Source organism: Nyctibius grandis, chromosome 26 (genome assembly GCF_013368605.1).
Source record: "Nyctibius grandis isolate bNycGra1 chromosome 26, bNycGra1.pri, whole genome shotgun sequence".
Lineage (NCBI taxonomy): Eukaryota > Metazoa > Chordata > Aves > Nyctibiiformes > Nyctibiidae > Nyctibius > Nyctibius grandis.
The window spans coordinates 641,754-654,431 of NC_090683.1; the positions used below are offsets into that span (position 1 = coordinate 641,754).

The 12,678-nt window shown below is 44.8% G+C and overlaps 2 protein-coding genes across 2 annotated transcripts; one reads left to right on the forward strand and one right to left on the reverse strand.

The window, feature by feature from the left end:
• The first annotated feature begins 768 nt into the window (after positions 1-768).
• Positions 769-1,710, forward strand: LOC137673949 (olfactory receptor 6M1-like). Its single transcript, XM_068419016.1, has one exon. The coding sequence runs from the start codon at positions 769-771 to the stop codon at positions 1,708-1,710; it is 942 nt and encodes a 313-aa protein (XP_068275117.1).
• An 8,383-nt stretch (positions 1,711-10,093) lies between these two features.
• Positions 10,094-11,035, reverse strand: LOC137673951 (olfactory receptor 6E1-like). Its single transcript, XM_068419017.1, has one exon. The coding sequence runs from the start codon at positions 11,033-11,035 to the stop codon at positions 10,094-10,096; it is 942 nt and encodes a 313-aa protein (XP_068275118.1).
• Between the last annotated feature and the right edge of the window lie 1,643 nt (positions 11,036-12,678).

The window sequence follows — 12,678 nt, forward strand, 5'->3', positions numbered from 1 at the left end:
AATTGGAAGTAATGGGGCCAGAAACGGGAAAACAATGTTTGACTCACCCTCACCGCTGCCCAGTACAAGATTAATGTGGAGGAAATTGAAGGAACATCAGAAGAGACCATCAGAGAGTTAGGGTGCTAGAAAACTGAGTATATGAGGAGAGAGACAGTGAGAACTGAATCTATTTTGACTAGAAAAGAGAAGGCAAAAGGGGGAGGGGGAAGGAGGGTCAGTTCCTGGTATCTAGCATAAGTTCTCAACTCTTTAAGGGAGGTTATAGAGAAGATAGAGTCACACTTTCCTCAATCTGATAAAATTGCAGCATGGGAAATTCTAACTAGATAGGAGAAAAAGAAATTCCTTTGAGCATTGTTAAGACTGGATCAGATACTCACAGAGGTTGTGGGATATCCATCTTTTGACATGGTCACAAATTTAGTAGGCAAGACCCTAAGTAATATGACCTAATTTTGCAGTTAGCCCTAACCGGAGCAAAGAGCAGGACAAGACCTCCAAAAGTTCCTTCCAAACTAAGTTATGACAGTTTTTAGATTCCAGGTACAAGCTTCTACCCCATGTTAATGAGACAGTGGAAATAATCCTGTCAATAAAATCTATATTTAGAAGGAAAGAGATATTCTGTGTTAGAAGTACCCCCCTCCCAGAGTTCAGTTAATGATACCTACCACGACTGAGAAAACATTTGCATTGAAGTACATTTTACTGTTTCATTATTAAGACCCTCTTGCCAAGCTGAAGTCACAGATGCCTGCCAAGCTGATGTTTAACCACAGCTCTGTGGTAACTGAATTCATACTTCTGGGTTTTCCCGTGGTCTGGGAAATGGATGTCCTCTTCTTCATCGTATTTCTCATTATCTATGTACTGACAGTCTCTGGGAATGTGACCATCATCTCAGTCACACTGGCTGATCGTCGACTCCACAGCCCCATGTATTTCTTCCTTTGCAATCTCTCTTTCCTGGATATCATGGCAGCAACAGCCATTGTTCCAAAAATGATGAAAGACTTTATCTCTTTGGAAAAGACTGTCTCTGTGCCTGGATGCATCTCACAATGCTATTTCTACTTCTTTTTTGGGACTACTGAAGTCATTCTCTTGGCTGTCATGTCACTTGATCGTTATGTGGCCATCTGCATCCCACTCAGATACTCTGCCATCATGAACACCCAGATGTCCTTACAACTAGCGTTGGTTTCTTGGGCTGGGGGCTTCTTCTCTGTCCTCTCTCCCGTGATCATTGTCTCCTGGCTCCCCTTCTGTGGGCCAAATGTTATTGATCACTTCTTTTGTGACATTGAGCCATTGATCAAGCTCTCTTGTGCAGATACCCATGTCCTAGAGCTGGTGAAGTTTACACAGTCCACTGTGGTGCTCCTATGCTCTCTGCTATTTACCATTCTCTCATATCTGTCGATCATCATCACTATTCTCCATATCCCCTCATCCTCAGTCTGGAAAAAGGCCTTCTCCACTTGTGCCTCCCACATCACTGTCGCTTCCATATTCTATGGCAGTGCCATCTTCATGTACATAGTGCCAAACAAGGAGTTTTCCTTCAGCCTCAAGAAGGCAGTCACCCTGCAGACAGCTGTTTTCACTCACTTGCTTAATCCTTTCATCTACACTTTGAGGAACCAGCAGGTCAGGGATGCTCTGAGGGACACTGCCTCCCACATTCTAAGTAGGCTTTCAGAGTGAACTGTAAATTGAGTGGATAATAAGGGCATTCTCAACATCTCCACATTCCTGACTTTCTACGTAAACTGCAGCTCATGTCAGACAGGCTCTGTACGGAAGTTTGCAAGAAGCAGTGTTCCTGTGTGCACAATTTTTCTCCTCATGTTCCATTCTTATAGGAAATTCCTTCCAGTGAATAAAAAAATGTTTAAACTTGGATATTGTGCATGTTCCACGCAGGATACTTTGTACATGTCAAAGACACAGTAAAATATTAGATCTGCTCAATTAAAATGGAACTGTTTAGTAGTATAGTGATTCTGCTACTAAAAATATATCATGTAGGAGTCCTAGAAGACTTCTTTTACCTGGAAACAATTAAGTGGTAAAGTTTAGGGTTATTAACACACACAATTCCTAACCCAGTCTTCAGTAACTCATCTTTCAGTGAGAAGCTCCTTATACCAGTTGCTTTCAATGTCCATGGATAAACAATGGTACATTCTTTTAAAAGTCAATAGACACAAAAGACTGAGTATTTGCTCATGAAGTGCTAGATGATGTTTAAAATGGTATAAAAGTACCACAGAACTGAAAATAATTTTCAAATGCAATCCGAGAAGAGAGGGGCGGACAGAAATACGCAAGCAGTGACCCAACACCACCTTATCCCCATGCTGAGACTTGTAGTAGCAATACCCCTTGCTCCCCTTTTCACGTGCCAAAAAGAGCAGGCAACAAAGTTGATTTTCATATGTGATACACCATTGCTGGGATGAAGAGACATCCTCACCAGGGGCTAGCTGGCTACACAGATCAGCAGTTTAGAAATCAGGCATTTCGCTATGTCTATAAACTGTTCTCAAGGCATGTGACAGTTAATTATTCTGGGTTATAGAAAGGCTGGCCATATCTGTTTAAAACTCCAGGAGAGCAGATGAGTCTTTCAAGAAATGGAGAGAAGCAGGAGAGATAAAGGACAAGAAAAAAGATAAATAACTACATGTAAATAAGTATTCAAAGAAGACAGAAACAAGCCAAGTCATAAAGACACAAGGAATGGCTCTATTCGCTCAATATATGTGAGTCATCATAACTTGCAGAATTAAGAGAAGATTTGGTTTCAGTTAAAACTCTGCATCTTCATCATCAGTTACAAAGATGATTAGAGGACTGGAGCATCTCTCTTATGAGGAAAGGCTGAGGGAGCTGGGTCTGTTTAGCTTGGAGAAGACTAAGGGGGGATCTTATCAATGCTTACAAATACCTTAGGGGCGGGTGTCAAGAGGATGGAGACAGACTCTTCTCAGTGGTACCCAGTGACAGGACAAGGGGCAACAGGCACAAACTGAAACACGGGAAGTTCCATCTGAATATGAGAAAAAAATTCTTTACTTTGAGGGTGCCAGAGCCCTGGCACAGGCTGCCCAGGGAGGGTGGGGAGTCTCCTTCTCTGGAGATATTCAAAACCCGCCTGGATGTGACACTGTGCAACATGCTCTAGGAGAACCTGCAATGATCTCCAGAGGTCCCTTCCAACCCTTACCATTCTGTGATTCTGTGATCTTGTAGGTCCAAATTAAAAAGGCATACATAAAAATAAAATGCCAGCTTTACTGAGTACCTCTAAATTGATTATGTTCCTTCTCTGATACAAATTTTATGACAAATAATATACAAAATAAGAAATACAGGGGTTAATATTTTACTTTTGCCCAGTGACCACTAAGGAGGGCACCTCAAATATTGCTGCAATAAGGAGAGGACTGGAAAGAAATCAACACGAATAACTGATTGAATTGCTCACCGAGAGCTAAATTATCTTACACGTGGAGAGCTGAGTGGAAAGCAGACCCATATTGCTTGAGGGAATTTAAAAGGAACCAATGTTGCCTATCCAAAATAATACCTATTTCTTGAGAAAAAGATATGTGATGCTCTGTAGGTCACTACACTATGTAAGCACAACAAACATGGAAGAATGCGCTCTGCTTATTTTATCTTGGCCAGGGCACTTCCTCCTTATTTTTGGCCCAGCGACTGTACTTTTCCAGATGTCCTTCTGCATCCCAGATGCCATTAACTTTTTCTAGCCATTAACCAATGATGATAACTCACTATTACTCAGACTTCCTTGCAGAGACACAGAGCTCCTGAACTACCTGAGTTTCTTGACAGAAGTGGTTTTTCATCCTGGATACACTCACCATCACTTTTGTGTCTTATATTAACATCATCATTACCGTATCATATTCGGCTTCAGGAAAGGCAAAATGCCTTCTGCACCTGCACCTCTCAGCTCACTGTGATCTCCATATCCTGTGATAGCTGCCTCTTCACCCAAAGCATTTGACACTGTCCCACATGACATCCTTGTCTCTAAATTGGAGAGACGTGGATTTGACGGATGGACCACTCGGTGGATAAGGAATTGGCTGGATGGTCGCACTCAAAGAGTTACAGTCAACGGCTAGATGTCCAAGCGGACACCAGTGACGAGTGGCGTTCCTCAGGGGTCAGTATTGGGACCAGTCCTGTTTAACATCTTTGTCAGCGACATGGACAGTGGGATTGAGTGCGCCCTCAGTAAGTTTGGGGACAACACCGAGCTGGGTGGTGATGTCGACATGCTGGAGGGAAGGGATGCCATCCAGAAGGACCTTGACAGGCTTGAGAGCTGGGCCTGTGTGAACCGCATGAAGTTCAACAAGGCCAAGTGCAAGGTCCTGCACGTGGGTCGGGGCAATCCCAAGCACAAATACAGGCGGGCGGAGAATGGATTAAGAGCAGCACTGAGGAGAAGGACTTGGGGGTGATGGGTGATGAGAAGCTCAATATGAGCCAGCAGCGTGTGCTTGCAGCGCAGAAAGCCAACCGTATCCTGGGCTGCATCAAAAGAAGTGTGGTCAGCAGGTCGAGGGAGGTGATTCTGCCCCTCTGCTCTGCTCTTGTGAGACCCCACCTGCAGTGCTGCGTTCAGCTCTGGGGCCCCCAACATAAGAAGGACACAGAGCTGTTGGAGCGAGTCCAGAGGAGGCCACGAAGATGCTCAGAGGGCTGGAGCACCTCTGCTACGGAGAGAGGCTGAGAGAGTTGGAGCTGTTCAGCCTGGAGAAGAGAAGGTTCTGGGGAGACCTTCTAGCAGCATTCCAGTACCTGAAGGGGCTACAGGAAAAATGGAGAGGGACTTTTTACAAGGGCACGTAGTGACAGGATGAGGGGTAATGGTTTTAAACTGAAAGAGGGTAGATTTAGATTAGATATTAGGAAGAAACTCTTGACTGTGAGGGTGGTGAGACACTGGAACAGGTTGCCCAGGGAAGTTGTGGATGCCTCTTCCCTGGCAGTGTTTAAGGCCAGATTGGACGAGGCTTTGAACAACCTGGTCTAGTGGAAGGTGTCCCTGCCTGTGGCAGGGGGGTTGGAACTAGATAATCTTTAAGGTCCCTTCCAACCCAAACCATTCTATGATTCTGTGATTCTATGTTACCAGTGCAAAGGGACTGGTCTCTTGTTGGGGCAAACACAAATCTCTCTTCTAACACAACTGTATTTAAAGAACCAGACAGGCAGAAAAACACAAAAACATTAAAAAACCATACAAACCACAGACTGTGCCAACTCATATATATGTTACAGCACAGTGATTACACTCTGCTGTGATCATTCCCAAACTCCTTCCCAGTGGTGGGTTAGCAGCAGATATCGGACCTCACACTTGCATGGCTCAAGTGCTGTTCCTTGTTTTCTGTGTTACTCCAAAACAAAGCTCTTGTCTACAATCCAGTTTCTTTTCTTAATCTATTAACCAACCCTGCTTGGGGAAAAAACATGTCATCAGGCAATTTGTGGGAAACATATAGGGCTGGTTGCCTGTAGTTGTTGGTAGTTGGAAAAAAAATCTGTTAAGAGGAATCCAATGAACCAAACTGGTCACATACAGTTCCTTCATTAGATCCTAGACAAGGAACAAGTAATTAAATTGGTCATTAACAAAAGAGAGAGGGCACTTCCTTTGCAGGCACTCTTGCCAGGGGACAAACTGGAGCAAGCTTAATATAGTAGTTTTGATCACATTGTTTATTTGATCTTTTAATGTTTGAGGTCATGCTCTTTTTCTAAAAATATCAGGATCTCAACAGTTCATGAACTTGCAAGTTTCCTCAAAGAGCTCTTGGAACAGACAAACACAGGAAAAGCCTTAGAAATGGGTGCTGTAAAGAGTGATTCGTAACAGAGCCACACTGAAGATTTGCGTGGCAACGAAAGGTTGCCACTTTCTTCTGAGTCAAAGTTGGCCTTTTTAAACTCAGCCTGTCGCAGAGAGCTCATACAGACTTTGTGCAGATGTGGCTGTGGTGGGTGTCACGGTTTAAAGCTGGGCTGGCTATTAAACTGATTGATTGCAGATGCTCTCTAGCAACACTTTCCTTCACCCAGAAGGGGAAGAAAAAGAGAAAAGGGAGAGAGACTTATAGGTTGGAAACTTAAAACAGTTTTAATAAACAATAACAATGAAAAAGAGTATAATAATAATAATAATAGAAATAATTAAATATATACAAATATATACAAAACCAAGATCGAGCTCCCTCAAGAACAATCACGTCACCACTGGTGCTGCAGGGCTGGCTCCAGTAAGTCCCAGACTGGAGCCAACAACAGATGGGAACCAGATTCAGGGATACACAGATTGGGATCCAGGGCAGGAGAAAAACGGGCAGAGTCCTCTTCAGACAGTGGCCATAGAAGAAGAGAGAGCGACCCTCGTGATCCCCCCGCTTTAAACTGAGAATGACGTGTATGGGATGGAATACCTCATTGGTCAGTTTTGGGTCACCTGTCCTGTCTGCTCCTCCCTGGAGCTGCGACTCTTCTACAGCTTTTCTCTTGTAGATAGTGAGGAATTTAGCAGTGACCTTGGTTTCTCTAGGAATAAGTCTAAGCAAGAGCCTTTCTGCATAACATTCCTACCGTTACCTTAGTAATAGCTATAAACTTTGAGCGTTATCAGTCCTAGAAGTGGACACTGTCTGCAAAACGTAGTTAGCTTCAGAAAGTGCAGTTACTCAGAAGAAACTTAACTGAAAGGAAAAATCACTGAAAGGAAAATTGATTCTGTCCTAGCCCAAACTAGGACAGTGGGTTGACCTTGGCTGGACGCCAGGTGCCCACCGAGCCGCTCTATCACTCCCCCTCCTCAGCTGGACAGAAGAGAGAAAATAGAACGAAAGGCTCATGAGTCGAAATAAGAACAGGGAGAGATCACTCACCAATTACCGTCACAGGCAAAACAGACTCGACTTGGGGAAATTAATTTAATTTATTACCAATCAAATCAGAGTAGGATTAATGAGAAATAAAAACAAATCTTAAAACATCTTCTACCCACGCCTCCCTTCTTCCTGGGCTCCACTTCACTCCCAAATTCTCTACCTCCTCCCTCCAAGCAGCGCAGATGGATGAGAAATGGGGGTTGCAGTCAGTTCTTAACACGTTGTCTCTGACACTCCTTCCTCCTCATGCTCTTCCCCTGCTCCAGCATGGGGTCCCTCCCATGGGAGACAGTCCTCCATGAACTTCTCCAACGTGAGCCCGTCCCTTGGTCTGCAGTTCTTCGCAAATTACCCCAGCATGGGTCCCTTCCACAGGGTGCAGTCCTTCAGGAATGGACTGGGCCCGTGTGGATCCCCCACAGCGTCACAAGTCTTGCCAGCACACCTGCTCCAGCGTGGGCTCCTCTCTCCATGGGGTCACAGCTCCTGCCAGGAGCCTGCTCCAGCGTGAACTCTCCATGGGGTCACAGCCTCCTTCGGGTGCATCCACCTGCTCCAGTGTGGGGTCCTCCACAGGCTGCAGATGTATATCTGCTCCACCATTAACCTCCACGGGCTACAGGGGGACAGCCTGCATCACCATGGTCTTCACCACAGGCTGCAGGGGAATCTCTGTTCTGGTGCCTGGAGTACCTGCTCCTCCTCCTTCTTCACTGACCTTGGTGTCTGCAGATTTGTTTCTCTCTCATATTCTCACTCCTTTCTCTAGCTGCTGTTGTGCAGCAGTTTTTTCCCCTTCTTAAACACGTTATGTTATCACAGAGGCGCCACCACCATCACTTATTGATTGGCTCAGCTTTGGCCAGCGGCGGGTCCGTCTTGGAGCCAGTTGGCATTGGTTCTGTCAGACATGGGGGAAGCTTCTGGCATCTTCTCACAGAAGCCACCCTTGTAGCCCTCCCACTACCAAAACCTTGCCATGCAAACCCAATACAGTAGCTTATGGCGCGATCAGATGATCGACCTGAATGACTGTTCAGGAAACAGTAAGCTCAAAGTGGAGGTCAGAAGCAAACAGCTTGGGACTATAAACTCTTGAGCTGCTCCAGTTTGTTTCCAAAGCTATTGCATAATTTTCTCAAAGGGGATGTATTGGGTGTTGTACTGGGCTTGGTTTTTGTAGCTGAGGGCTGAAGAGGTGGCCTCTATGATAAGAGACCAGGGGCTCCCCCTCCATGTGGGACACAGATGGTTCCAGATGGCTCAAAAACAGACCTGTCACTGGCCAAAGCAGAACCTATCAGCGATGCTGGTGGCATCTCTATGGTAACATATTTAAGAAATGGCAGAAATGCTGCACAGCAGCAGTGAGAGAAAGGAGAAAAGTATGAAAGAAACAACCCTGCAGACAGAAAGGCCAGTGAAGAAGGAAGGGGAGGAGGTGCTCCAGGCACCAGAGCAGAGATTACTCTGCAGCCCATGGAGAAGACCATGGTGAAGCAGGTTGTCCCCTGCAGCCCATGGAGGACTACATCAGAGGAGTTATCCACACCACAGCAGGCAGAGATGCCTTGAAGGAAGCTGCAGCCTGTGGAGAGAAGCCCAGGCAGGAGCAGGTTTTCTGGCAGGAACTGTGGCCCACAGGTGACCCACACTGGAGCAGTCTATTCCTGAAGGACTGTAGCCCAGGGAGAGCACCCACGCTGGAGCAGTTTGTGAAGGACTGTATTCTGTAGGATGGACCCCACGCTGGAGCAGTTTGTGAAGGACTGTATTCTGTGGGATGGACCCCACGCTGGAGCAGGGGAATAGCATGAAGAGGAAGGAGCAGCAGAGACAGTGTGTTATGAACTGACCACAACCTCCATTCCCCATCCCCTGCTCAGCAGGGAGGAGTGAAAGTAATGGGAATGAAGGAGTGAAGATGAGCCTGAGAAGAAGGGGTGTAGGGGGAAGGTGTTTTAGTTTTTTGTTTGTTTCTTACTATCCTACTCCATTTTTAATTGGCAATAAACTAACTTAATCGTCCACAAGTCGAGTCTGCTTTGCCCGTGATGCTAATTGGTAAGTGATCTCCCTGTCTTTATCTCAGTCCATGAGCTCTTTCATCTATCTTATTTGCTCCTCCTGTGCTGTTCAGGAGGGGCAGTGGTGGGCATCTGGCAGCCAGACAAGGTTAACCTACCACAGGTGTACATGGCAAGGTTTTGGTAACAAGGGGCCTGCAGGAGTAACCTCTGTGAGAAGAGACAAGGGGTTGCTCCATGCTGGACACAGCCACTTCTAGATGGCTCCAAAATGGACCCACCACAGGCCAAAGCTAAGCCCTGGAGAAAAGCTGGTGGTACCTCTGGGAAAACATCTTCAGGAAAGGGCAGAAAATGCCAGCTAGAGAAAGGAGGAGGGAATAAATAGAGTGAGAAACAACAGAGGAAATAGCAAGGTTAGAGAAGGAGGAGGAAATGCTCCATGGCTGAGCAGATATCCACTGCAGCCTGTGGAGAACCCACACTGGAGCGAAGTAAAAGTGTGAGAGGAAAGGAGCAGCAGAGTGAAACCACTGTCTATTGACCATAACCCCCCTCACTCCCCCTGCGCTGCTTGGGGCAGTGGTAGAGGAGTCTGGAATGAATGAATAAAATTGAGCATGGTAAAGCGGGGAATAAAGGTGTTGGTTTAGTATTTGTCTTTGGTTTTTACAAACTAAAATTTTAATAGGCAATAAATCAAATTAATTTTCCTCAAATCCAATCTGTTTCACTCCCAGCAGCAATTCGTAAACCATCTCTCTGTGTTTATCTCAACCCACAGGATTTCTTGTTTCTGTTTTTCCTGTTTTCTGACTCTGCTCTGTCCCACTATGGTGTGCGTGAGTGAGCAGCTGGGTGGGAAATTAGTTGTTAGCCAAGGCTCACCCATCACAGCAAGGAGGCAAAGCTGCATCTAGGTACTTGAAGACTAGAAGATCCTTTCTGCGTTGGCATATTCTGGTTGCTAACAGAGGAAAAAACTACATAACATGTAGAAAGCACAAACCTTTTGAAATCAGCATCTTTAATTCACAGCTACGCAATGCTGACGTTGTATCTGGGCCACAATTCAGTCACTTGGATGGGCTACTCCAGCATTCACAACTGCCTTAGGGAGCTAGAAAATGCCTTCAAGATGCTCTCCTTCAAGGCTTGTCTGACTTGATTGTTCCTGAGTGAGTAGATGTACGGGTTAAGCATCTGAGTCACCACAGAGAAGAAGAAAGAAAGAACTTTGTCAGAGTCCTGCCCACCTCGCTGTGCTGGGCGGATATACCTGTAAATAGATGTGCTGTAAAATATCGTTACCACCATGAGGTGAGCTGAGCAAGTGGAAAATGCCTTCTTCCTACCGGTGGAAGACGGTATATGCAAGATGGTGATAATAATGCAGCCATAAGAAACAGCAGTTACTATTAAGGTACCAGGTATGATGATAATTGATACGATAAGCAGCAGTCCTTCGATGAACCCTGTGTCTGTGCAGGACAGTTGCAACAACAAGGAAGCATCACAGTAAAAGTGGTTCATGACATTGGGACCACAGAATGGCAACTGGGCAATCATAATGGTAGGAGGAAACATCAAGAGAAAACTCACTGCCCAGCAAGCCAGGACCAGCTGGAGGCAAAATCTGTTGTTCATAATTGTTGAGTAATGCAAAGGGTGGCAAATGGCAACATACCGATCAAAGGACATTGTCGCCACATGGAAAAATGTGCAGGTACCCAAGTAAAAGAAAAGCAGCATCTGAAGGAAACAACCAGGCAGGGAAATAATCTTCTTCTCTGTCAGAAGGCTGTAGAGGGTGCTGGGAATGAATGTGGAGGTGAAAGTGATTTCCAAAAGGGCAAAATTTCTGAGCAAGTAGTACATTGGGGTCTGAAGGAAATTATTCACAAGAGTGATGCTGATGACAGTAATGTTTCCAAGCAGGATCAAGAAGTAGGCAATCACAAGGAACAGAAAGAGCACGGTCTCCAAATTGGGGCTGTTGGTTAGCCCCAAGAGGACAAACTCCACTACTGTTGTGTGGTTCATTGAGGCTTCATTGCTAGCAAAAAAAGAAAAAAAGGCCCATTTTGAGAACTAGTGGAAAACAACAAAGCGCAAGTCAGTTCAGCTTTGCTAATATTAAAAGCCAGTACCAGTAATGAACCCCTTATAAAAGACTGGAGCAGCCAGAGTAACCACATATTAACAATCTTGTGCACAGAAATGGAGTCCCAAGCTCCATTTGTAACATTGAGTCCTCACCCCAGTTAAAATGATTCATGCAGTTCCCTCGTAGTATAGTTGAGAGAGGTGCACATGCAGAAACTGTTACAGACCCTAGGACAAATGAATCTCTGATCTCTGAATGGTCTGACAACATTCACCCTCCACCATATATAGAAAAAAAGCCAAATACACACAGTGAGTACGTTCACTAAGTGCCTAAAGACCTACTAGTTGAAATGAATTCAAAAGCAGTGCTGCAGAGGAATGCAATCACACTGTAGACTGACACTGAAGCAGATTAGACTAGTTGATGGATACAGCATTGCGAAAGAGAAACACTGCAGTTAAAAGGAGATAAAAAGAAAAAGACAGAAGGAGAGACTTTACAGAAGGCCAGACAGAAAGATAGCAAAGCTACAAAGAGAAGGATGGCTGGTTACCACTGAGAGAAGAAACGGGTGGATGCTACACTAAGCAAGAGTATAAGAGGGGGAAGGGGGAAAAGTATGGGGAAATTTTCTGTTTACTTTTCATTTACCCTCAGCTCTACAGCTCCAGTGGATCAACTCTGATGCTGACGGTCATTTTTCCTTCTTCAGAAGTCCCCAAGTATCCCTTCACCCTATATCCTACCCCAAACTCAGACACATACATTGTCCACTGCACTGTGTCTATTGCACTACTGTACTATAGTACTACAATAGTCACCATTGTGGTTGCCATTACCTTGTGGAAGTGAAGTGGAACCTGAAAACCCTGGCTGATGCACTTCAATCACAGGCTTGCAAAGTCCCATCTATGGGGTTTCAACTGCATTCTACCTCCTTTTTCTCCCGGACACCAGCCCTCCTTGCCCTAAAAAGAGGCATACAGCTCATTTTGCACTCAGATCTTCCAGGTTTTATCTGTTGTGTCTGGATAGTTGAATCTGGTTTTAGACTCATTTAAGTCTCATTTCAAGTATTTCTGAATGATTGAAATAAACACTAACACAATGAGTTTCCAGGGAAAGCAAGCACATCTTAGATAGCTCATAGCCCATACCAAACATACCACACAATTTTCCCTCTCAAATGCTCCTTCCATAATGCTCAACAAAAGGGTAGATACGAACTAGGATGCTACAACCCTTCTTATCACATTATTCGCATCAAATCTTTCCCCTTTTGTGCCCTTTTTCCAGCAAAACACAGGGTTTTATTAGCATTATCTCACGATTGTTTCTCAAAAAACACCAAAACAAAACAACCCCCTTCTCACAAAACATATAAAATATAGAACATACTTTTTAATGCCACAGATGGATAGATATTATCTGGAAGCTGAGAGTGGCCCCTTAAAACAAGAAACTCCCTCAATAACAACTAAAAGTTTTTACTTTAGTTTGAAGACTAAAACTTCAGTTATCCAAGCCATTGTCCCTTTAATCTTTCCTAGTCTCTGAAAAATCACATCCAAACTCT

Bases quoted from the DNA above. Each gene is read 5' to 3' on its own strand.
- LOC137673949 (XM_068419016.1), top strand. From the start codon at position 769: ATGTTTAACCACAGCTCTGTGGTAACTGAATTCATACTTCTGGGTTTT.
- LOC137673951 (XM_068419017.1), bottom strand. From the start codon at position 11,035: ATGAACCACACAACAGTAGTGGAGTTTGTCCTCTTGGGGCTAACCAAC.